The 27,689-nt window shown below is 35.8% G+C and overlaps 1 protein-coding gene across 2 annotated transcripts in view; it reads left to right on the plus strand.

Annotated features, from left to right (window-relative positions):
* Window positions 1–11,373: 11,373 nt before the first annotated feature.
* Window positions 11,374–27,689, plus strand: part of LRCH1 (leucine rich repeats and calponin homology domain containing 1) — a 213,985-nt gene continuing 197,669 nt past the window's right edge. The window contains exon 1 of one of the 2 annotated variants that reach the window (XM_074304722.1): window positions 11,374–12,136. In XM_074304722.1, the coding sequence (XP_074160823.1) occupies window positions 11,824–12,136 (313 nt within the window). In that variant the 5' untranslated portion in view covers window positions 11,374–11,823. The remainder of the gene's footprint in view (window positions 12,137–27,689) is intronic. The other variant, XM_074304723.1, reaches the window with a different exon arrangement.

The following is a 27,689-nucleotide window of genomic DNA, read 5'->3' on the forward strand; positions in this document are numbered from 1 at the left end:
TGTGTTTGTATATGTGTATGAAGCCATTCTATACATATGTCTATTTACCTATCTTTTTCTGGATACAGATAATGTGGTATTTAAAACAGTCAAAATGCCTTAGTCACTCAAAGTCATTCTTAAAACAATATTGTTGGTGCAGTTAGTTGGCACAGTGGATAAAGCACCAACCCTGAAGTCAGGAGAACCTGAGTTCAAATCTGATCTCAGACACTTAACGCTTCCTACCTGTGTGACCCTGGGCAAATCACTTAACTCCAATTGCCTCAGCAAAAAAGCAAAACAAATAAACAAAACCAATATTGTTGTCACCATATACAATGTTCTCTTGGTTTATCTCACTTCAATTTTTAAAATTTTGTGCAAGTCTGTGTGGGACAGCAATCTTTACTCAAATTAAAATCAGAGACTCTCTAGGTAAAAAAAAAAAATCATAAAAGATTTATTAGGATCTCAGGAGAAAGGGCAACTCCCAATAGATAAGGGGTCCTCCATAAAAGAGTGCAAAGCACAAGTTGTAAACACAGGATTATATAGACCCTACCTCAGAAGCTCACACCCCCTTCTTATCTTTTCTCTCCTAGGCTGGGGGAGTCTAGGTCTCCATTCAAGATGAGGAAATCTAGAAAGTAAAAAAATCTACTCAGAGACAAAGAATACTAGCCAATGACACACTCTTTACCTTATTAAGAACTTAATGCTAATTGTGGCAAAAAGGGCAGAGGGAATAAGGGGGAAATGTATGTTTATTTAAGATAAGCAAACAACTACGACTTGACTACAATACAAATAACAAGTTATAATTAGGAAACAGATCTAGGCCACATTCTTATGAGAGGTCTTCACCCAGTTTATCCCATTCAAGTCTATTCATGTTTTTCTAAGATAATTGAGCTCATCATTTCTTACAGCCTAGTGTTATAAAATTATACATGACAACTTGCTTAACCATTCTCCAGCTGAAAAGCATCCATGCAATTTCCAGTTTTTTGCCACAGCAAAGAGAACTGCTATAAATATTTTAGAACAAGAAAGGATCTTTTCCTTTTACCCTAATCATTTTTGAAAACAGATCTAATGGTAGTAGTATTCCAGGATCAAGGGATATATGCAGTGTAATATGTCATTATGCATAATTTCAGATCTTTCTCCAAAATGGTTAGATCAGTTCACAACTTCACCAACAGTGAATTAGTGTCCCAGTTTTTCCATAACCCCTCCATAAATCCACATCTATTCCTTAAATAGGTGGAAATAAATGAATTCAATTCAGGTGATCATTACAAACTAGGGGCAAGAATCCCTTGGAAGAAAATGAGTAACCCTCATAGTCAGTAACAAGATGAGAAAAGCAGTACTGTGGTTTAATCTAAAAAAAACCAAAATGACAAAATGATATTTGTTTGGATCCAAGGCAAACCATTCAACATCACAGTCATACTAGTCTATATTCCAACCACCAATGTAGAAGAAGCCAAAGCTGATTAGTTCTATGAGGGCCTTCGACATCTTCTAGAAATAACGCCCCAAAATATAAGATTTCACATTCATCATATGACATTAGAAGGCTAAAGTAGAAAAATAAAAAAATAATTGAAATAATAGGCAAGTTTGGTCCTAGAGTACAAAAAGAAGCAGGGCATTAGGACATTAGAAGGCTAAAGTAGAAAAATAAAAAAATAATTGAAATAATAGGCAAGTTTGGTCCTAGAGTACAAAAAGAAGCAGGGCAGACGTTAATTGAATTTTGTCAAGATAACTCACTGGCCAAGATAACTTTAGCAGCCCAAAAGGTGACATTACACATGGAATCACCAGATGGTCAATATCAAAATCAGAACCGATTATATACTTTGTAGTCAAAAGTAGAGAAGCTCTGTATCACTTAAAACAAGACCTGGGGCTGATTGTGGCTCAGATTATGAGATTCTCATTGAAAAATTCAGACACAAATTAAGGAAAATAGGGAAAACCATCACATCACATAGGTATGATCTAAATAATATCTCATGAATATGAAGTAGAGATAATGAGTAGATTTAAAAGATTAGGGTTAGTAGATAAAGTGCTTGTAGAACTCTGAACTGAGGTTTGAAATATTGTATAGGAGGCAGCAATAAAGGAATATTTCAAAGAAAAAGAAGAGCAAAAAGGCAAGATGACTGATGAAACTTTACACACAGCTAAGGAAAGAAGGTAAGGGAAAGGAATTCTAGAGAAAAGCAGAGATAAAAAGGCTTTCTTAAATGAATAATGAAAAAATAGAAAACAATAGAAAAGGAAAAATAAGAGATCTCTTCAAGAAAATTGGAAATATCAAGGGAATGTTTCATGCACAAATGGCCATGATATAAGACAAAAATGTCAGGACTTAATAAAAGCAGAAGAAATTAAGAAGAGGAGGCAATGCACAAAAAAACTACACAAGAAAGATCTTACCATCATCAATAATCAAGATAATCAATATGTTGTGGTTACTAATCTAGAGTTAGACTTCTAGAGAATGAAATCAAGTGGGCTTTAGGAAGTTTTGCTAACCACAAGGCTAGTAAAGTGGTAGAATTCCAGCTAAGTTTTTTAAAATCTTAAAAGACTATGCTGGTAGGAGCAGCTAGTTGGCACAGTGGATAGAGCACCAGCTTTGAAGTCAGAGGACCTGAGTTCAAATCTAGCCTCAGACACTTCCTAGCTGTGTGACACTGGACAAGTCACTTAACCCCAATTGTCTTGGGGGAAAAAAAAAAAAAAAAAAGACCATGCTGGTGAAGTGCTGTACTTAATATGCTAGCAAGTTTGGAAAATTCAACAGTGGCCCTTGGATTAAAAAAGATCTGTTTACATCTCAATCCTAAAGAAGGACAATGCTAGGGAATGTTCAAAATACCAAGCAATTATGCTCATTTCACATGCCAGCAAGGCTATGTTTAAGACTCTGCAAGCTAGACTTCAGCAATATGTGAACCAAGAAGTACCAGAAGAGCAGGCTGGTTTTCAAAGAGTCTGAGAAACTAGAGTTCAAATTGCCAACATTCCTTGGATTTGGGAAAAAAGCAAAGGAGTTCCAGGAAAAAAAACATCTACTTATGCTTCACTGGCTACACTAAAACCTTTTACTCTATGAATCACTTCAAAATGTGTGAAGTCCTCAAAGAAATGAGAGTACCAAATCATCTTATTTGTCTCTTGAGAGACCTATAACAACAAGAAAACAAAACAAAACAAACAAAAAACAGAAACAAACACGGAATAACTGATTATTTTATTTGTTTGTTTATTTATTTATCTATTTATTTATTTGTTTGTTTGTTTGTTTGTTTTTCCTGAGGCTGGGGTTAAGTGACTTGCCCAGGGTCACACAGCTAGGAAGTGTTAAGTGTTTGAGACCAAATTTGAACTCAGGTCCTACTGAATTCAGGGCTGGTGCTCTATCCACTGCACCACCTAGCTGCCCCCCCCCCCCCTGAATGATTGGTTTAACATTGAACAAAGATCACCTTATTTGGTTAATTTATATGCAGAATGCATCATGTGAAATTCTAGTCTGGATGAATTAAAAGCCAGAATTAAAGTTGCTAGGAGAAATATGACTATCTCAGATATGCAAACAATACCACTCTGATGGCAGAAATTAAAGAAGAATTAAGAAGCTTCTTGATGAGAGTAAAAGAGGAGTGTGTATGTAAAAGCTGCCTTGAAGCTTAATATAAAAAAGAACCCAAAATAAAAAACTAAGATCTTAGAAATTGGTTCCATCATTTCCTGGCAAATAAAGGGAGAAGAAATAGAAGCAGTGCCAGATTGTCTCAAAGATCACTGCAAATGGAGATTGCAGCCATGAAATTAAAAGATGTTTGCTCCCTGGAAGGAAAGCTATGGCAAATCTGGACAACATAATAAAAAGCAGAAATATCACCTTGCTGATAAAGATCCATATAGTCAAAGTTATGGTTTCTTCAATAGCATTGTAAGGCTCTGAGATTTGGACTATAAGGAAAGCTCAGTTGAGCTGAGAATCAATACTTTCAATTTGTGGGGCTAGGGAAGACTTTTGAGAGTCCTTTAGACTTAAGGAAATCAAATCAATCAATGCATAAAGAAATGAATTCCAGCTTTTCACCAGAAGATCAAATACTGTATCTGAAACTTAAATATTTTGTCCACATAATGAGAAGACATTGGAAAAGATCCTGCTACTGGGAAAGATTGAAGATAAAAGGGAAAAAATGATGACAAAAAATGAGCTGGATAGATAGTGTAAAGGAAACAAGGAACATGAACATAGACAGATTTGAAGAGATAATGGAGGAGAGAAAGGCCGAGTGTGCTATGGTTCATTGGATCACAAAGGAGTTGGACACAACTGAATAACAACAACCTATTGAAACAGAATCTAGTTCTTCGTTCACTATTCCAGTTGCTTTATAAACCCTGATTATTATGATTAATTGTATGATTAAATGATTAATATATGCATCCCTTATACATATCTTATGGAACATATGTAGAGATGGGCCTGTAACTTCCATTAAATACTTGTTTTAAAAATTGTAATCCAGTGTCATTCAGAAACTGGCTTAGTTACACCATTTTATTCTTCTTTTTCTGTTCCTGATAGAATTCTCACAACATCTAGATCGTTGGTTATGCTCATCTTTGATCAATTTTCACTTCAACCCACTCAAGAGTATACTAATTTAGCTATGCTAAAGATATCTTTTTCAGGTATAATCAGCCACCAACCCTGAATTTCCCACTCTATAATTTTCTTACCAGACAGCTTTCAAATGATCTCTCTCAGCAGCAGTCTCAAGTCATAACGTCCTCTCTTTACCTTGTAAGAGAGCTATATTCTATAATGGTAGAAGTACTTCAGGAAAGCTCTTGTACTATTTATACTTTACTTACATGTATAGTCTGACAACTTAAGCACAATACAAATATTAGTTTTAAAACTTATATAAGATGAACTAAGTATAATTTAAGGAACACAGCAAAGACTTTTTGATGGCAAAGATTTATGATTCAAACATTATGGAACATTTTTTATCTGTGATTCCCCAAAAGAACCCTGAAGGTTTCATGTTATATAGCTAGTATCTTGTCTTGTATTACTTTTGCAGTTTCATTATTCTGGCAGAAATAGCAGGGGTGTGAGACTTGGCAGGAAAGGGTTAAAGGAAGTTCTTTGGTCCAGGATCTGGGGCCCTGTCTTACTCCAGGGTGGAGAACAAAAGGCAAGCAGGAAGAGGAGGAGTGAGATTTGGCTAGACTTTAGCAGCTGTTGCTTCTTTTCCTCTGTGTGTAGGGTAACTTGGGAAAGTCTCACAGAAGGAGTTGTGGTTTAGGGGAAAAAGCTCTAACTGGATAATAATGAGTTGAACATTTGTCAAAATCCAAAGGTGGGTAGCATTTTCTTATGAAATTCAAAATAAACTATGGTATAAGAAAGTTTGGAAATAAGGGGGAAAGCATCATAAAAAATACTACAGACATACAAAGATGAGCAATCATGACCTTAAATAGCAAAAGAAATATTGATAAATAAAAGGTTGAAGGCAGGTGAATTGAGCTAAACGTGACTTACCTACCATCCTAAGAGTTCCAGAATTAAGTATGTCCTAGATGTGTTTTGCTGGAGCCTTTTTTATTCTTGATCCTGACATTATTTCATTGGTATAATGAACTTCTGCATATGTAAATTAGTAACTTTTCTATAATTTAACAGAACTTTCTGGGACATTCAGAGATGAAAGCTTTTGTGTCTGGGCACAGAACCAGTATGTATGAATGATGGGACTTGGAGTTCAGGTCTACCTGACTTCAAGACTGGTGTTTTTTCCAATACTCCATGCTGACAGTATATTTAGGTAGTAATGATTTAGTATTTTCAACATTGTTAATTAGGCTCTCCAAAATTCTCAAGGAGACAAGACTCAACATACCTATTAAACACTATCTGAGTTTACACTAAATATGTGTGTATACAGTCTCTTAAATAATTTATAACATATACTCATTGAAGAATCCAAGCATATTTATAAACACAGGAATGCAAATTAATGCCATGTATGCAGCCTATAAAAGATACAGTCAGGTTAGAGAATGCTTCATAAACTTTTTCAGATATAGAAACTGAGGCAAAGAGCATTAAATGACCTTCCATCCAATTCTAAATCTTGGATTTTTCGATCAATCTTCCTTTGATCTTTAGATGTTTCCAGTATTGAGGCTAATTATTCCTTATGGGTTGTATATTTAGGTTTTATGAACTTAGTTTATAGCCTCATATAGCCATATAGATAGGAACAAGATCACTTATATAGGTACTTTGGTAGGATATTATATCTGGTATCTTGTTTTTTGGATGCAGGGAACAAAATAAAAATTATGACCGTTTAAAGAATTTATTTGTCCATAAAGACTTGAATAAGAGACCATTTTTTCTTATGATCATCAATATTTGATGCTGAAAATATCAAGGAGAAATAGAAGTGGACTTCTCTACTTTTTTGCCCTTCTATAATTCAGTTGTGATCTGGAACACCTTAGTATTGTTTCTCATCTTTTTTGCCTTTATATGTTTCCCAGCAGTTTAAGTGATTGGAGTATGCTCAGGCCAAAAAAGCTGTCAACAGGAAGGAAGAAAGTGTTAGCTTCTAAGTAGCACCAGACTTTAAATGAATTCTCCAAATCAGGAAGTAAAGGAAAAGGCAAGAAAAGGAAGCAAAGATAACAATAAAAAATGGTGGCCTGGGACAATACAGCTCAGAAGGCAGGCAGCAGTAAAAGCAGCAACTGGGGTGTCATATTACTCAGTTTTGGAAAAACGATCAAGATTAATTTCATCCAGGTCAATTTTTTGGAAAAACGATCAAGATTAATTTCATCCAGGTCAATTTTTTTTCCCCTTCTCATTCACAGTGCCAACCTTCTTCATGTTGGGCTCTATAGTTTATCAACTTGAAAACTTGTATTAACAATAATAGCAACATTCAGCTGCATGGTTTAATGGATAGTAATGGCATTTGAACAAGAAAGACCTGAGTTTAAATCCTATCTCTGAAAAATGCTAGCTATGTGACAATGGACATGTCATATTAATCATTCAGTGCTCCAAGCAGCTTTATCAGATTATAAATTAGATGTATTACTAATCAGCCTCTATACCAATCAGTTTCTATACCCAAACAATACAACAATGAAATCACAAATATGATACAAAAGAGAAAAAAAATCATTAATAAAGGAAATCTTTTATTTAATGTACAATGTTTCATATGGAAAAAAAAGATAAAAGAAAATGTCATACATAGGTCCTACCTTGAAGGCATAAGATGGGGGATTTGTCATAAAATATAATTTGAACTGTAAGATATTGTCATCGGGAATGGTACCTTAATATCCTTTTTCTCTCAAAGTGTTTTGTTTTGTTTTTTTGGAATTTAAAAAAAAAAAAACATCTTCGTATAATCTCTTGTCCATTTGCTGGAAGATCATTTAGATTATCGTCAACATGCATATTGAACACTGAAAAAAATTCCCAAACAACCAATCAGGTTATAGCTGAAAGAGTACCAGAAATATAATCTATTGTGACGATTATGATGTATAATGTTTAATATGTATTGGTCAATCTGCCATTTGGGGTGGGGGAAGGAGGAGAAAAATTAAAACAAAAGAATTGGCAATTGTCAATGCTGTAAAATTACCCATGCATATATCTGGTAAGTAAAAACAATAAAATAAATAAGTAAATAAAAATTTTAAAAAGAGATTATGATGTATAGAATATTCTATAATATAGTAATACTATATACTGTACATATACTACATAGTATACTATATAGTATACAGATGGATCAGCTGTCCACTGTCTGTATCAGTTTCCTTATCTGTAATATGACAACGTTGAGCTAAATAGGTTAATTTCAAAGGATTCTTCCAACTCTAAAATTTTAGGATTTTGTAATTTTTCTAGTGAGTATCTGCAGTGAAGGACTGGCCCAAACTTTTATTTTGGGGATCTTTGGGATGAGTGAAAAGAAAGGTGAGATTCTATTTATATGTAATAGTGAATTTCCCCTCCTTTCTTTTATCCAAATCTTGAAATACTGAAATTTGATTTTAGTGAGTCTTTTGGATGAAAAGAAACTTGGCCCAATGGTTAGAAGTGCTGGAACTAAGGAAGACATAAATTCAATTTTTGACTCTTTTACCTATTATTGTCTTCATGAACATAGATGAGTCGCTTAATTCTCTCAGTGTTCTATATCATTCTGCAAAATTATAAATTATAGATCATTACTGACCTGTATCAATGGAGGGAATTTCCACATTTGGAGTTTTACTTCTTAGAGGGGAAGGTAAAGAGTGAGAGCAAGAACTCACGTGTTGTTATTTTTTTTTCTTTGCTCTTGAAAGGACCACAAACATTTGCAAGTGAATTGAATTTAAGTGAGGGTGGGTTGCATAAAGTCACCAGTCTCACTTATCTGGGTCCAGAGGCCAGATAAAAATCAGGACAATTAGATGCCGTGAGAGACCTTCATCTTTTAAGCTAAGGTCTTTAATAGTTCTCAGTTTGATTTCATAAACAATCATGGCTATCACTGAGCTCAATGAAAACAAACACCAAACTGGGTGTTCTGGTCCCTGCTCTGTCATGAATACACAATCATGTGGCTGTGAACAAGTAATTTCTCTTTGGATCCCAGTTTCCTCATGAACAAAATGAAGGAGGTAATTTCTAAGTTCTAAGGTAGGTCAAACATTCTAGCTTCCAAGGGAAAAAAGTACAAAGAACCCCTCAAAAGTATTCTGTTCTTTAGTACCTGATTCATAGAATTCTGAGATATCACCAGCAGGTGGTACTAGTCTCTTCGAATTTATTTATTTATTTTATTCTGAACTTAAGCATTTCCAAACATATTAGAACAGGAAAAAAAAAAAAAAAGATAATTGCACATGAAACTACAACTCTATTATGTGCAAATTTCTATTCTTTTAAAATATATAATAAAAAGATCAGAATTCTATTTGCAAAAGCTTATCTCCTAAAGCCACTTAAGAATGAAAGTCAGGTATTAGGGAAAAAATGCTAGAATCATACAAATGATTTGTACCAGACCAATTATAGTATTGACTTCAGGTGTTAATGACTATGTCTATGTCGCTGAAGAGACATTTCTCTTTCCCTTTTTCCTAGTGGTGTATATAAAGGTGCTAGTTTGAGAATCCGAGCACCTCTTTTCAATCTTATCTTTGCTCCTGACTATATTAAATTCTCTGGGCCTCAACTTCCTTATCCATAAAATGAGATGGTTAGACTAAACAATCCCTAACATGTCTATATCTGTGATTCTATGACCCTTGTCATTGAAATTGTACTCTTCATTTCCATCAGTAAAAAAAAAATATTTATTAAGGGCCTTTTATGTGTCAGACATTGTGTTAGACCCTGAAGATACAAAAAGAGTCAAAAAAGTTTGCCCTCAAGGAGTTTAGAAGCTAATGGGGAAAAACAAGATAAAAATATGATAAACAAACTATATATAGGATAGGTAGGAAATACTTAAAAGATGAAAATACTAGAATTAAGAGGGAATGGGGAAGGCTTCCTGTAGGTGATATTTTAGTTGAAACATGAAAGAAACCAGAGAAACCACTAGACTGAGATGAAGAGTGAGCAAATAAAGCCTGCTTAGAATAGCCAAGACAGTGCTAGCTAGAGTTAGAGTGTATTATATCAGGTAGTTTCTTCCTCTATCAATAAGCTAGAATAATAATAGATTTCATTTATTATCATTTTAAAGATTGCAAAGCTCTATACGTGTATTATCTCATCTGATTCTCATACCCATGAGGTAAGTGTTATTACCTCCATTTGACAAATGAGGAAAAAGGATGACAGTGGTTAAGTAATTTGCCCAGAGACACACTGCTGGTTAAGTGTCAGAGACAAAATTTCAAAACATTTATAAAGACATTATTTTGGGTCCAGAGGACATAAAGACAAAAATGAAACAGTTTTACCATTCAAAGATTTTACATTCCTGAGTTTAAATTGGAGGGGAGAGGGAAAAAGGAATATTTATCCAGTACACATCAAAGCCCTGGCCATGGGATTCTAGGATATAGAGCTGAAAATATTATTAAAATAAGATATATAACATATTAAATAATATAGGTTATTTAGTGACTAAATATTAATATTAGTGACTAAAATTTAGTGAGTACATTTTAATCTAATACACTGATTTTACAGAGTAAGAAACTGAGGTTATGAAGATATTACTATTCAGAGTTCTAAGTGTATTAAGTATCGGAGTTAGTATTTGAATTCAGTCGTCCTGACTATGAATCCAGTGCTTCTCCCATTAAACCTAGCTTCTTTTCTTATTCTGCTTGTTGAATAAATTGATGACTTTATAACAAAGTGGCGGTTAGGGAGATAGCCAGGAAATAGTACCAGGGAGCTGGAGAATTTGCTAGCATACATACATTACCTTTCTGTATTACTGTTGACCAGGTCAAAGAAGAGGGGCAGAGAAAATTCGCTCAAGACATAAGCAATGACCTGGTCTAAAGCAATCGGATTGACTCCAGTATTATATTACTCAACAAGGGCAACTGTAGCCACTGCTTACTGAAATCCACACACCTCGGTCCTAGGTCTCACGATATCCTAATTCTCTTTCCCTGAACCCGCAGAGTATCTTTTCTCCAAATTGTAATTTTGCAAACAAACAACAAGAAAATCCTTCCTTCCCGGGTCTTGGTGGTCTCCAGCACTTTTGTTCCCCCTTTTGTTCGTCCCCCCCCCCCTTTTCTTATTCTTCCAAAATGGGACTAAATAAAGATTGGTTAATGAGTCTTTGGAGACCTATCTCTTAAAAGTGGATACAAAGCACTTTCTCAAAGGAGCTATATTTGGCCAATTCCTTCTTCACTAGGTTTACATTCCATCTATCACCCAGCAAAGAACTTGACCTTGGGGATCCCTAAAGACAGGAGGAAAGGGAGCCTTGGACAAAAAGAGTCAGCCCCTCACCCGAAGTGTGAGTGTGTGTGTGTGTGTGTGTGTGTGTGTGTGTGTGTGTGTGTGTGTATGGTGTGTGGGTGTGTGTGTGTGTGTGTGTGTGTGTGTGTGTGTGTGTGTGTGTGTGAGAGAGAGAGAGAGAGACTCCTTCCCCGCTTTCAAGGACCGTGCCCCTCTCCGGGCGCTGACTTCTCTTTGTTGAGGGTGCCTCTATCCCTCCCTTCTCGCTCGGGGTTGGCACCTCGATAGCTGGGCGCAGTCAGTCCCTCTTTGCTCTCCACCCTCTTGCGGAGGCGGAGGCGGGGACAGCTGGCCCAACCTCCTTTCCCCCACTCTCCCACTTGTCTAAAGTCGCGCCTCTTGCCCGCGGGGGCTGTGGGCATGCTCAGTGAACTGGCTGGGGCAAGTTGGACTTGCACGGGGAAGACGCCTTTGCCCTAACCCGGACTCGGGGCTGGATTGACAGATAGGGGAAGGAGGAGGAGGAGGAGGAAGAGAAAGGCCGGAGAGGAGGGAGCCCGAGCCAGAGACACATGCGCGCTACTGCTGCTGCCGCCGCCGCCGCCGCCGCCGCCGCCGTCCTTCGCTTCCCAGGGAAAGGAAATCCCTAAGAAACGGGCAGCCGCGGCCCGTCACTGCCACTCTCGCTCCTTCCCTGCGGCGCTGCTTGCCCGTCTGATCCTGTAGAGAGGGGCGCAATTTGAGGCACAGTCTCCCTTTCCCCCGGGGGGCGCAGGGACCCCCGCCAGCGCGGAGGGGCGGGGTGGGGGGGCCGGGGGAAGAAGATGGCGACGCTGGGCAGCGAGCCCCAACCTTTCGCCCCTGCGCTCCCGGCTTCAGCCTTGCACCAGCATCATCACCATCACCATCACCATCACCACCACCACCACAGCGGGGCCGGGGCAGGAGCTGGTGGAGGGGCTGGAGCCGGGGCGGGGGGCGGTGGGGGAGGCTACAACCTGCCTCTGAACCGAGGTCTGGAGCGGGCGCTCGAGGAGGCGGCCAACTCCGGGGGGCTCAACCTCAGCGCCCGAAAACTGAAGGAGTTTCCCAGAACCGTGGCCCTCGGACACGACCTCTCCGACACGGTGCAGGCAGGTGAGTGCGCGGCTGCCGCGCGTGTGTGTGTCGTCCCCTCTTGTTTTACTGCCAGGTTACTGGAGAGACGCTGGGGTACATTAACCTGTACACTCTCTAGTTGCTGGGTGTGTGTGTGTGTGTGTGTGTGTGTGTGTGTGTGTGTGTGTGTGTGTGTGTGTGTGTAGAGGAGGACGCGGTTTGGAATTGCGCGGTGCACAAATCCCAAGTTTTGCTCCACATCTTCCGGATGGGCCTGTCTCATGTGCGCCGGGGAAAGCCGAGGCGCGCCTCTGTCTGAGCTTGCGTGTGTGTGTATGTGTGTGTGCATGTCTGCGTGCTCGTGGGCGGGGGTGCTCTCCCTTCCACATCCTGCCGCAGCTTTCCGTGCGCCGCGGCGCAGCCGGTGTCCGCCGGAGCTGCCCGAAGGCTCTGCTGTGTCGGGATCGGGCGTGCAGAACGTGGCCCTGGGGGTCGCCGGGTGGGTGTGAGTCTGACACACGCCCTCCATCCACCCGTGCCCTCCTCTCTGTTACAGTGCAGATGCCCGCCTTTCTCCATTAGGGTGTTGGTGCCCATCTATTGGCTGTGCGTTTGTGAATGAACAGGCGCCTGCGTTTTGCCCACGGGACCTAATTAGCGTAGGTTCTGGGTACACCGTGAAATCGTGTGTGTGTGTGTGTGTGTGTGTGTGTGTGTGTGTGTGTGTGAGAGAGAGAGAGAGAGAGAGAGAGAGAGAGAGAGAGAGAGAGAGAGAGAGAGAGAGAGAGAGAGAGAGATTCCCCACCCCCATCTCCGTGTCCTTGTAGGCATTTTGAGTGGCTCTTGCACACTTATATTTAGATACAATTTAGTTACAAGTGATGTAGCGGTTGAATGAGGGGTTCTTCCTGTTTTTGTTGTGCTGTAGAAGAAACTTCCAGGGCTGTCTTGAATTGAAATAAAGTCTGTTCTGCAAGGATTGGTTCATTTGGAACTTTACATTCGTTAACCGGCCAAATAGTTCTGTACATAAAATAGATTATTTAGCTGTCTTTAACTTGGTATTTTCCGGGGCAATGGAAGTAACCTCGCAAGAAAAGTAATGAAAGTAGCCACTTAATGCGAGCCCTGCAAGTTGCAGCCCGTGCCAATGAACAGCCAACTTTTTCAAGTTATGTCATGTGTTGACATATTTCTACAAAGTCTGTTTTTTCTTTGCTAACTTATAATACATACACAGCAGCCTTAAGGATATACACTGCATAGTGGGGGTGAGATCCACGACAGTTCCTTACACAGCTTACTTTGCTTTGAACATTAACATTTTAGTTCCCTTACTTGGGTTTATTTCATGGCAAACCTTGTTCCTTCCCAGGACTAAGATTTTTTTTTTTTAGTTCTTGGCTTGTTCCTCTTCAAGTGCTTCTTATTTTATTCTTTTTTTTTTTTTTTTTTTTTTTTTTTTTTTTTTTTTTTTTTTTTTTGCATGTTGAAGGTTTCTCCTGTGATTACAAGACTGGGCCCGATTTCTTTTCCACTCTAGAGAGAAAATATAAATTCCTCTTGTGGTTTAATAGTGGAGAAAAGCAGTTTCAGCTTTTGGAATACAGGAGCAGCCAGGGTTATTATATTTGAAACAGATAGACCTTAAGAGAGTCAGAGTTCTGTAACTTGGATTTAAGAATACTCATGTCAGTCAAGAAATTGGGGGTTTCCAGATATGTACTGACCACAGCTGGGTAGCCTCTTTTCTATGTTGTTACTTGTTAACTACATCTTCTGAAGCAGAAGTAATTCCCCAAATTGATCAGATCATGCATAGCCTTTTTTTTGGGGGGAAGGGAGGGGTGGGGAGTGGGTGGGGTCTTATTTTAATTAATTTTATCTCTTGGTTCTTGTCTTGTGTCTTAAGGTAAATTTAAGAATGTTCTTTATCAAAACTCCACAGAACACAAAATTGTATGTGAGTCAGAACAAAAAAGGATGACAAGAATAATTAAAATATTGATATTTGAATAGTCTTGTACCTTCTATAATTTATTTGATTATATTGTAACCCCTTTTTCCTCAAAATGGGAAACAACACTTATTTTACATATTTGCTTTCACTTTCTTTTAGATTAATAATGTTTTTAAAGATCAGAGATGGTTCCATTATATAGTATAATTTAACAGTTGTTGCATGTTGCTTCGATAATAAATTAAAGACCTTGTTATTATTGGGACTCAGTATTTCCTATTCTTCCCTTCCCTTTTTAAATGTAATTTTAGTTGTGGGTTCCTGAGTTACTCATAGGATTTAGAATTGGAAATAGCAGTAGAGATCATCTGGTCAGACTCCCTCATTTTACCAAAAAAGAATCTCACAAAAATATCAGATGGCTTTTTCAGGTCCCACAGGTAGCAAGCCCCTCTGGGATTGAAAACCAGGTCTTTCAACTCTAAATCTAGTGCTTTTCTATAACAGCACACTTGTAATTAGCTCATTTCATGTTGTATAAGTTCTAGATAATGACATTTCTTCTAAAGCCTAATTCCTTAAGCTAAAAATGGAATCTTAATGAGGAGTCATTAGAAAGCAACTAAATAAAAATGGAGAACTCTTTTTTTGCATGATGCATGGTGGGGGTGGGATCCAGGATTGAGTTCCTTACACAACTTACTTTGCTTTGAACAGTTAAATTTTAGTTCCCTTACTTGGATTTATTTCATGGCAAACCTTGCTTCAAGACTCCACAGGACCTAAAATTGTATGTGAGTCAGGATGTAAAAAGATGACAAGAATAATTAAAATATTGATATTTGCTCACTGTTGCCAGTGCTCTGATTTGAATTTGAATACACAGATCTGCTGAAACATTTTTCAGATATTAGAGAAATTTTTTTTGCTTCAACTCAGAAGCTGGTTTTAAAACATATGTATTCTTTGCTGAAGGTTTAATTACTTGAATACTTTTTTGATATTTGGAAAAAGCAGTAAGTAAAGCAAGCATTTCAATTGCCTCCAGACAGCTCAATATTGATATTTCTTATCAATAAAGGTTAGTGTCACAGAACAGAGAAACTATCAATGGTAAAATATAAAGGAAAATTATTTCTCACTAGCTCACTTTTAAACTCTCAAAAACTGAAATTTAAAGGTCTCAAAGAATGAGCTGCAAAATTATGAAAATCTTTCAGTTGATGAATAAGAATTTATTAATATCCTGATATGCACCAGAAAGATTCTGTCATCAGTCCTGAGGAAACAAAGTCAAAAGCCAAAACAGTCCCTGACCTCAAGAGACTTACTTCTAGTAGAGCTGAAGAGACAACATGTATATTTGTAGGTATACAAAAGCTTTTTCTATCTAGGTATTTGTGTCATATATATACACACAGAGGCATATATACATATACATGTGTTCACATTTATTTATATATGTGCTCCATGCTCCATAACACCTGCTTTACCTGTCTTCATGGCCATTGGAACAAATTGTTCTTATATACTCATTCCACCAGGGGAAGCCTTACATGCCTGGGGTACACACGCTACTAACTCCCCATAGGGTTTGAGAGCCTTTTGTTACTCTCACTCTGGTTAGCCTGTCTGCCCAAATGGTTTATCCGAGTGTGGCTGCTGTGCATTCCACCCCTTTTTGGAGCCACAAGTGAGAGTTAGGTGGATCAGGTAGACCCCAAATGCACAAAATTAGAGCATCCTCCCCAAATGTTCATATGGGCTATTTGTGTCTGAACTGTGCAGAGCATTCAGAGCTCATATTAGGCTGATCAGCCAGAAATGCCTAATCTACCTGGAAATAAGCAACCATAGATATTCACAGAGGAAGCATGGTGTAATAGAATGGAAAGGGTACTGGACTCTGAAATTTGAAACACCAGAGTTTTAATACCACTTTAGTTTTGTGACCTTGGGTAAGTCACTTGAAAACTATCTAGGTCTCATTTATCTCATATATAAAAAATATAATTAGAGTTGATTTGATCTTGCTTTAGATATCTAAAATTAATATTAAATTAAGTTTTATTCCCATTTTTTCCCCTGAGGCTATTGATAAGCATATTTGTCAGAGAATTGGACTGTGCTATGTTTCGTGCTCTTTGTGTCCCTCTGCCTAGTGCTTAACATAGTGATACACAGATACTTATTTAATTTAATTTTGTTTCAGTATTTTTACTTGTTTAATAAAGTAATAAGTAACATTATCAACATCTGAAACTATTAGAAACTTTAGAAATTAGTTTCAGATACTCATGGAACAGCATTACACAAACACCATAATGTGCTTAAATTGAGTGATTACTTTCAGAATCTATAGTCCAAAACATTATTACCCTTTTATGGACTGAAGAGATTCTTGTTCATTGGCTTTTTGTTTTTTGATATTAAGATTGAGGGGTCCTATTTTGTTAGTAACTTATTAGTTACTGATATTATTCAGGATAAAAAGTTTATTGAATTCAACATACTGTCTTATTTATAGGATAACCTATTGCCAAAGATAGTAGTTGTGGACAAAACATTTTATAAATAGGTTAATGTATCTAGAACATAAGAGAATGAAGAGAAGATTGTGTAATAAGGGGGGAGAGAAGAAATGTATATCCAGTGTAAATTGGGAGAAGATTTTAAAAAATATCTTTGCAAGACAGAAAGAAGAATTAAAGGAGAGAAAGAATGATGTGGTCATGGTGGGTAGATAAAAAAGTAATCCATCATTAATATCTTGGCCTGGACCTCACTTGGCAAATAGAATCCCCAATTAAATTAGATATATATTAAATTCATAGTATTTTTGGATGATGAAGATAAGTACAAAGTTTAATCCTTTGAGGAGTTGTATATCTAATTGAGGAGATAAGATAAAAAAAAAAGTTATCTTTAAGTAGCAGTTGGTCAACAATGAAAGAGATCAAATCAATAGAGGTCAAATTGTATGCATAAAAATATCTGTGTTTTAGGGAAGGAGAGGTCATTTTCATGATAGTTAGTGGAGATTTTCTAGATGTAGGGATTTTAGATCAAGAAGGTGAATTGGATTTCACTAGCTGAGGATGGGGAGGGAGAACTGAAAGACAGATGTGTCTATCTGAAGAAGGTTCAGTTTATATGGGGAACAATTGGAAAAGCACTATAGATTGTATAGAAGGTATTAAAGTGTAGGCTAAGGAGTTTAGATTTTATTATAGTCAGCAGGGAACCATTGATTTTTTTTTTTTTTTTGTGTCCAGAGAATTACATCACCAAATCTATGAGATGATGGGATAGGACTTCAATTGTAACATAGAAATTGAATGGAGGGGGCAGCATGGGATGAAAAAATTTAGCTTAAAGATTATGAGATGATTTAGTGGTTTAATTATCTGAAATACCAGTATAAAGCAAGTGCCTCCATGAAATTAAGATGTACAGGAAGAATTTGGTCTCATTTAGCAGTTTTTAAAAGGATGTTGAAGCATTTAGCATGTATTGGCTTGCCTGCTACCTAGGGGAGGGGGATGGGGGGAAGGAGGGGATAATTTGGAACAGAAAGCTTTTCTAGGGTCAATGTTGAAAAATTATCCATGCATGTTTTGTAAATAGAAAGCTTTAGTAAAAAAGAAAAAAGGATGTTGAAGACAGTGAAATATGAAAATGAGAACAATTGAAAATTTGACTTTTAAGTGGCTGAGGTTTTTGAAATATCTGAAACTGATTATTTTAAATAATTTCATGATTCAAATTATTGTTAATAACTTTAGAGATTGTTTTTCATAATACTCAATTTTCCCCCCATTTTCTTCCTTTTTAAAGAAGTTCAAGGATTAATTTAGAATAAGCTTTAAGAAAAATACGTTTTTCTTACTTGTTTTATATCTTTAGTAACAAATATATAGGATTAATTGGAAAGAACCTTCTTAAAGAATTTTTGGAAATCCTGCTACAATTTCATTATCAGAGTGAGAGCTATAGTTATTGGTCTGATCTAGGACTTAATTGAATCAGAAATAGGGCTTCTCATTCTCTATTCACCTACTTGAGCAAATATTGGACTTTGAGAGGAAAATAAAAAGGGAAAGGGGGAAGCCTCCAGGACTTCCTGATGTGCCATCTTGGAAGTGGAATTAATGGAACACTGATCTAAATGCTCTTGGATAGACTGAAGTCTGAGATGTGAAGGCCTTAAGTGCCCCTGATCTGTTTGATCTGTGGCTTCTGAAATTTTCAACATTTTAGAGCTCTGATGACAAGTGGAATGAATCTGCTGGACATTCTGTAATGTAGTCAATCATTCCATAAGCACTTATTAAACATTTACAATGTGCCAATCTTGAAATTTATTTGTCTGGAAGCACATGAGTTCCATCATTTGAAACTGGGTAGACTTTAAAAGATCAGGGGAAAACTGTGCTGGAAATGACTGTGTAATTATTTGAAGCCCAATAATTATTTCATTATAAATATCATAAGCAAATTCAGTCTGTCACTATTAATATTACTTTTATCTTAGAAATTCCCCCCTCCCTTCAGTTAAGGTAGAGGGCATTTTCTTTACAGAGTCTGTCTTGAATGCTGAGGAGGAAGATGACTGGTTTGCCTAGTGGTTCTAAATCTTGGTCAAATGTTCAGTACCACTTCATTGTGGTATGGCAAAGACAATTTCCAAAATCATAAATGCTATTCTTATCACTTGTATTACAGGCTGCTTTATTGACAACCCAGCAGCATACTAATCATGCCTCTAGAAAAAGAGCATACAATTATATGTCCCACAACCTTAAGGAATTTAAAGAGCTGATTAGTTTACAAAAGGACAAACAAAGACCTTAGCTTCATCATTTCAAAGATCTGGCTTAACAGTTTGTCAGTCACTGTAACATCTTAACTTTCATTGATTAAAAAGACTGTGTTAAGACTGAAATATGGTATATCACAGAGCTTTTTAACAGTTTACATTATATTTGTGTTTGTACAACATTAAACAGTAAATGTTTTGAAATGGAAAAAAAAAACTGTGCTTGTCATTTTTTAAAGCTATGCTTTTGACATTTCTTTGACATTAGAGGCCAGTTTTTTTTTTTAATAATTTTGCTGTGATATTTAACTGCAGTTTAAAGTTCATGTTGGTTGTGCCATTTGCCTAGAATTGTTTCTTGTTACTGAATTTTCTCTTAGGTTCATTAGGTGTATATTGAAAATATTGTTGATTTTAATATAACATTCATTCTTTTTTACATATAAATAGTCCTATATTTATAATTTTTAATCTGCCCCTATAACCATCTCCTTTCAGAATCTTTTTTGGGTGTGCTTTTCAAGAAATTTGATAATTAGAGTAGCAGATGGGCGATGAACTCTATAGTGGTTGTGGGTTTATTAGTGGAAACTCCCTCCCCAAACTATCTTGAGCTTGTGTTAAAACCCTACAAAAGCCTGTTTGTGTGGATATGTTCCAGATTCCATTGAGCCTTTTGGATATTTGTCTTAGAGGAAAATTAGGTGAACTGTCTAGAATTAGTATAGTAATTCTGTGAGAAGCAACTTGTATTCATTTGTACCCTTTTCTTTTTTAAAAATAAATGTTTATTTTTGTCTTTTGCTTTTTCTACCATCATAGTTTTTCCCATATCCCCCACCCTTGTGTCCTCTTGGAAGTCATCTTATAAAACACAGTGTTTTTTTAAAGCTAAAAAATACAAAAAGGGGAGCACAAAGTCAACACAACCAATCAATACATAGAAAAAATTCAGAACAAATGTAGTGTGCAACATTTGTGCATTTCCCATTTCTGCAAATGAGTGGTTTGAATGTGTCTTCTCATTGTGTGTGTCTTGTATTTCTTCTTGTGAGTCATTATATTCTTTATAATTTTGCCCCACTGACTTTTGATTGATTTTCTAGTATGGTTGTTCTGTCCATTTAGATTATTGTAGTCATCATATTGTTATATTGGCTTTGCTTACTTCATACATATCTTATATACTTATAAAGCATATATACTTCATATATATCTTAAAATAATTCTCTGTATTCATCACATTCATCATTTATGACAGCCCAGTGATAATTAACACCATTACATTTATGTACCATAATTTCTCTAATCATTTTAAATGGGTAAATGAGGAGAATGGGCATCCTTGATTTAATCTTTTATTTGTTGAGCAAAGGTTTTAGTGTATTTCTATTGCATTTGATGCTTACTTTTGATTTTAGATAGATATTTTTATAATGTTAAAAATAAAAATTTCCCCTTGAATATACATTGTATTATTTTTTATTTATTTATTTTTTTAGCATTCTTAGTATAGAATTTTGTCAAAACATTTTCTGTTATCTGAGATAATCATGTTGGTTTTATATGTTTTAATATGATTGTGTTGATTGTTTTTCTACATTCCTGGTATAGATTCAATTCATTTGTAATAAATGGTTTCTTGGACAAGTCATCTTAGTCTGTCTGAAAAGATATTGTTTAAAATTTTTGAATTGATATTCATTAATGATGCTGGTTTGTAGTGCTGTTTTTCATCCTTTTCTGCTTTAATTATTAGGACTATATTTGTTTCATGAAATAATTCTGGCAAGGTGATTTCCCAGTTGTGGAGAAGAATTTATATAGTTTTGGGGTACTGATTTGTATGGCATTGGGGTCATGCAAAAATTTCATAAAATTTTCATATAATCCATCGCTCTCAGGAGTTTTTCCTTTATTTCTCTTGTGACTTGTTCTATTAGCTTTTCAGATATTGGACTATTTAAGATCTTTATTTGGATGAGGGTAAGGACTACTTGATACCTGCTTCCCCAGGTCTTCAGAAAGCCATGATGAGAGGAAGGCATACACTTGACAAAAATCATTTCATCAATTGACTCATGCTTATGAAAGAGCTACATATTCCCCTAAATTTGACTTAGTATGCTATACTAAGAAGTATTACACTTGGAAACCATCTGTTCCCACAAAATAGTTCAGAAATATAATGAAGTTGTTTACATGAACAAAATGTTTAGGGTTGATGAACTGTGAGTTTGGCTTCTCTTGCATACCAAGAAACTGAAAAATGCTTTTGTAATTAGAATTTTGTATTAAGTCATAAGTTGAGCATAAGTTTTTTTCTATTAAAGTAGAATATAGTTTAAAGTAAATTTAAGGATAAAATATGTAAGAATCGCATAACAGGAAAATTTTATTTTTTATTTCTTTTTCTTAATAGGGAATTACTACTTTACAATGAGTAATACATTTACTATAGTACAGGGCCTCACACACAATAGGTGCTTAATATAGATATTTATTGAATGGGTGAAGAAAGGAACCCATCTAATATAATGTGAACCCACTATGCCCTATTTTTATCTATTCTAGGACAGATAACTAAATTTTTGGATTATTTTTTATTTTCTGCTGTTTACCCTTGGCCAGGTCTACCAGAAGAATAGGGGTGAAAAAGGACTACCATTGCATCCCAAGAGTCCCCCTTCTTATTGTTCACTAGGTGATTTTGGGTCTTACTCTCATACCCAAATCTAAAAAGGGGCAAGAGGAAGAGATTTTTTAAAATGAAAAAAACAAATATTTTAAATATTTAAGATAACTTCTGTAAAGTGTGAATGAATATTAGGTACAGATAATCTATACTTGAAGAGTATCATTTGTAAAGTTTGTCTTTGTTTTATCCAAGTTAGTGCTTTCACATAATATTGCTTTAAGTAAAGTGAGCTAAGATTTATAGATCCTTCCAGGTCTTTTCAACTTGCCCTTTTCCCACATTTCCCTTTTCTGGTAATGCATTACCCCCAATGGAACCAATCAGTCAATTAATGAGCATTTATTAAGTACATTCTATGTAGGGCATTGGTGATTTAAAGAGAAGCAACAAACAAGACACACTTTCAAAGTTTACATCCTATTAAGGGAAGCAGGATATATATATATATATATATATATGTGTGTGTGTGTGTGTGTGTGTGTGTGTGTGTGTATGTGTGTAAATATAAAATAAATGAGTGGGAGGGAACCATTAGTAGCAACTCTGATCAGAAAAGGTCTTCCTTGTTCTTTATTCTTATTCAAATGGGATATATTCTGTAAGTCTTCTGCTCATGTTCCACTTTCTTTAGGATGGCTTGTCAGGCTATTCTAAGCTTTAGTGATGGATCACTTAGTCCCTCATCTGAACTCTACTGATAATAATAGGTTATATTTATATAACCCTTGTAGTTTATAAGTGTTTTATAAGTACAAACTTCATCTAAGTGGTTATATATCATTTTCACATAGCCAAATAACTTTTTTCTTGTATCTGTAAAAAACCATGACAAATATAGAACAGGTAATAGGAGACCTAGTTTCTAGATCTGATTTTTGTTGTTAATGATATGTGACAGCAGGTTACTTAGATTAGCTTGGCCTGATTTCCCTTATGTATAAAGTCAGAGTATTAAACTAGATGTGACTTTAGAATTTATTAAATTTAATCCTGTGAATCTTAGATCCTTAGTCTTTCAATAATTGAAATTGTGAATCATGCAAAACAATAGAGGCCTCTGGTGTGTGTGAAGATGCAGTGTACTGCCAAGAAAGAAGCTCATGAAAGAAGTGACCTAGTGGATTTACTCGGCCAAATATATGAATAGAAACAAAGGTGTAACAGTCAATTAAGCTGGACAAAAGGTGGACAGCCTATGTACTTCATTTCTATCAAGAAAACTAGAGGAGAAGGAAGGCTTCTAATATCATGAGTGGATGAATTATGAAGTATTTCTGGGAGTATATGGATGAAAATTATATAGTTGCAGTATATAGAATGTATGAAACATTCCACATATAACCATATATTTGAATGCAGCCCAAGTCAATTAAAAAGTAATTGGGAGGGGCAGCTAGGTGGTGCAGTGGATAGAGCACCAGCCATGAATTCAGGAGGACCCGAGTTCAAATGTGGTCTCAGACACTTAACACTTCCTAGCTGTGTGACTAGCAAGTCACTTAACCCCAGCCTCAGGGGGGAAAAAAGAATAGTGCAATGTGTTAATAAAAGCATTATGTAGTAAATAATACAAATAAGTAAAAATATAATATAACATAGATAATATCACTCTATGGTTTTATAAGTCAGTAAGCAGCCTGGATCCTTGTCTCAGGGAATCCTTGTGTGTTGTGTAGTTGCTCCTCTTTCTATTTAAATTTGACACTATCGGTATAATAGAGAGAAAGGCAGGACTTGCCAAGAGGAAGACCATTGTTCAGGTCCTCCCTCTGAGAAACACTGGCTGTATGAATTTTGCAAATCACTTAATCTCTTTGTGTTCCAAGTAGATTGATTACTGTAATGACAAATTGTGAGGAATATACATTGATACAGTTTCCTCATTTGAGAATTCCTTAGACCAGTGAAATTGCAGTTCTAGAACCTATCCAATCCATTTCTGCAAATTATATGAATAAGTGACACATTGCTGTTTGACTTCATAAAATATTTTTCATTTCTCCTTTGAATGGAACTTAATGTGACTTCTTACTGCCTAAAGTTGGAGAGGTGGAGAGGTGGAGAGGCAGAATGACATTGTAAACTGCATCAAGAGATAGTGTCCAAAATTAGAAAAGTGATAGTTTTGTGTACTTTTCTTAGCACAAATCACATCTAGAATATTTAGTTCTGGACATCACAACTTAGCAAAAGATGTCCACAAGCTAGAATAGTGACCAAGATGATGAGAAAACTGGAAGTTAAGACAAGTGGAGGACTGGCTGAAGGGAGTAGGAATGTTTAACCTGGAGAACAGAAGGCATCATGGCTTTGTCCAAGGATGTAAGTAACTGTCCTGTGGAAGAGGAGATATACGAGTTCTGCTTAGTCCTAGAACACAGAACTAGGAATAGTGAGTAAAAGTTGGGGTGATCCAGATGTAGATGATACAAAGAAATACTTCCATACTATATTATAAATGGGAACGTCATAAAGGAAATTCAACAGGTAGGACGGGATTTCCTCCAACTCTGAAACTTGGATTCTTTTGAACTCTTTCTGTTTTTCTAACATTTCCATCTCAACTTTTCTCCTTCTCTTCTGACTTTATAAACCATTTTATGCATGTTCTTGAGTTTTAAAAAAGAAGGTAAATAAGCATTAATGATTTAAAAGATTCTAAAGAGAGCATGGATGTTTGGAATAAGTTTGTGTATGCAAGATATTTATTGGTTTTTCTTAATCTTTTTTTCTTGTCTGTTTGGATAAATTCAGTCAAACTCTTTTTTTTGGCAGCATTCATCATAATATTTCTGCTTAGGGCTAACTTTTGGCTAGAGGTTTTTTTGAACTATGTTTTATATCAAATATTTACATGTGCATTCCTGGATGCTAGAACAATAAGTTTTCTTGGCTAATCAATAGTGAAATAAATAGAGAAAAAAGAATCAAACTGTACATGATACTCAGAAAGCTTCTTGAATTGGCAAAATATTACATTTGCATCTACTTTATGTTATGCCCCTTAGTAACATAGGATTGCTGAAAGGATGTGACCGTTCATTTTTTTTTTTCTTGCCAGTCACTGCATGCATTTGGGCACATATTTGTAATGCCCTAGGAGTGGGAATTGTGTCCTTTTTTTCAGGGTTTTGGAGGAAAAGTAGTTGGTATGACTCAGGAATCTAAGCAACACAAATGTTTGTGGTTACTTAAATATGAAAATTCCCCTGTGTTGTTGGAATTATTTGGGTCCTGCTACTGGGACAGGAGGGAGGATGAGAATAGAAATTTTGTCCATGTGCTACACATGATAATGGTTTTCTCTTGGAAGTTGTAATTGCTAATAATCTATATCCTCCTCAGCATAGGCCAGGATTAGTAAAACATTATGTAGATCTTTCACATTTGCAAAAACCTCAAGTAATTACATTTCCTTTTTTGGTGGTTAGACTTGAATTTTATTTTTATACATATTTCTCAAGTTAGAAAGCATTTATTGAAATAAAGTTTAATCTGTACCCACATGACTTTTTTGATACAGATCTCAAAAGACATTTTAGAGATGAAGATAATCCTGAAATGAGTTTGTAACTTTCCCTGTCCCCCAGTAGTTTGACTTATCTGGTTTTATTTCATCATTAGACATATCCTACATTTTGTTCCATTGTTTTTTAATTCTTCTTGCATTTGTTTTATTTTATTTTTAAAATTTAGTTTTTGTTGATCTTGTTTTGGTTTTTATGTTACTTTCTGTTTTGTATATGTATACATACACATATCTCTCTCTTAAAAAAACCCTTCCTTTTAGCAAAAAATGAAAAAGATTTTAAAAGAGAACTCAGCAAAACTAACTTAACACACTATGGTCAAATATAACAACATCTACATTGTTTTGTACTCAAAGCTCTCCACCTCTGCCAAGAAGTGGGATTGGAACCCATTCTATTAAAACATTAAAGAGTATAGGAATAAATGGAGTTTTCCTTAAAATGTTCAATAGCATCTATTTAAAACCATCAGCAAGCATCAAATGTAATGGGGATAAACTGGAACCATTCCCAGTAAAATCAGTGGTGAAACAAGGTTGCCCATTATCACCATTCCTATTCAGTATTGTATGAAAAATGTTAGCTTCGGCAATGAGAAGAAAAAGAAATTAAAGGAATTAGAGTAGGTAATAAGGAAACCAAATTAATCACTCTTTGCAGATGATTTGATGGTATATTTAGAGAATCCTAGAGAATCAACTAAAAAACTACTAAAAACAATTTAAAACTTTAGCAAAGTTGCAGGACACAAAATAAATCTACATAAATCATCAGCATTTTTATATATTATCAACAAAGTCCAGCAGCTGTTGATAATGTAAAATATCGCGAGTCTTACCTGCCAAGGCAAAGTCAGGAACTATATGAACACAACTACAAAATACTTTCCACACAAATAAAGTCAGATCTAATCAGTTGGAAAAACATCAAGTGCTCAGGAATAGGCCGAGCTAATATAATAAAAATGACAATACTATTTAAATTAATTTACTTATGCAGGGCCATACCAAGCAATTTCCCAAAAAATTATTTTACAGATTTAGAAAAAAATAGTAACAAAGTTCATCTGGAAGAACAAAAGGTTAATTTCAAAGGAATTAATGAAACAAAATGCAAATAAAGGTAGTCTAGTTGTGCCAGATTAAAACTATACTATAAAGCAGCAGTCATTAAAACCATTTGGTAATGGTTAAGAAACAGACTAGTTGATCAGTGGAATAGGTTATGTTCATAGGACAAAATAGTCAATGACTATAGTAATCTAGTGTTTGACAAACCTAAAGGCCCCAGCTTTTGGGATAAGAACTCACTATGTGACAAAAACTGCTGGGAAAATTGGAAACTAGTATGGCAGAAACTAGGCATTGATCCTCCCCTAACACCATATACCAAGATAAGGTCTAAATGGGTTCATGATTTAGACATAAAGTGTGATATAAGCAAATTGGAAGAACAAAGGACAGTTTATCTGCCAGATCTGTGGAGAAGGAAAACATTTGTAGCCAAAGAAGAACTGGAGTTCCTTATTGAAACTAAATGGATGCCCATCAATTGAAGAATGGCTGAATAAATTATGGCATATGAATGTTATGGAACATTGTTCTGTAAGAAATGACCAGCAGGATGATTTCATAGAGGCCTGGAGAGACTTACATGAACTGATGCTGAGTGAAATGAGCAGGACCAAGAGATCATTATATACTTTAACAACAATACTATATGGTGATCAATTCTTGATGTTTGTGGCTCTTATCAACAATGAGATGATTAAGGCCAGTTCTAATAATTTTGTGATGAGGAGAGCTCCATCTATACTCAGAGAGAGGCCTGTGGGAACTGAGTGTGGATCACAATATAGAATTTTCACTCTTTTTGTTGTTGTTTGCTTGCATTTTGTTTTCCTTCTCATTTTTTTTTTCCTTTTTGATCTGATTTTTCTTGTGCAACAAGGTAATTGTATAAATATGTATACATATGTTGGATTTAACATGTTTTAACATATATTGGATTACTTCCCATCTGAGAAGGGGGTGTGGGAAAGGGGAGGAAATGTGGAACACAAGTTTTTGCAAGGGTTAATGTTAAAAAATTATCCATGCATATGTTTTGAAAATTAAAAAAACCTCAATTAAAAAAAGAAGTGGAGTTGGAGGGAGTAGTGCATTTTCTCATCTCTTCTTTATGGCTAACTTGGCAATTATGTCATTTAGAGTTTCCTTTTTTGCTTTTTAATTTAATTTTTTTTATTTTTGGTGAGGTAATTGGAATTAAGTGACTTGCCCAGGGTCACACAGCTAGGAAATATTAAGTGTCTGAAGCCAGATTTAAACTCAGATCCTCCTGACACCGCTCTATCCACTATATCAACTGCCTGCCCTGCTTTTTTTGATTATATTGTTTTATTCACAAATTGTTTTCCTGTTTCTGTTTACTTCACTTGACATCACTTCATGTCTTTTTTTGTTCCTCTGAATTTTTGTATTCCTTGGTTCTTATGGTATAGTAATGTTTCACCTTCAAGATAGTTATTTGTTTTTCATTCTTGAAGAGAACCAGTGACAGGTGATTACATTCTCAAAGGCCAG

This window comes from Sminthopsis crassicaudata, chromosome 3 (genome assembly GCF_048593235.1).
Source record: "Sminthopsis crassicaudata isolate SCR6 chromosome 3, ASM4859323v1, whole genome shotgun sequence".
In the NCBI taxonomy this organism is placed as follows: domain Eukaryota; kingdom Metazoa; phylum Chordata; class Mammalia; order Dasyuromorphia; family Dasyuridae; genus Sminthopsis; species Sminthopsis crassicaudata.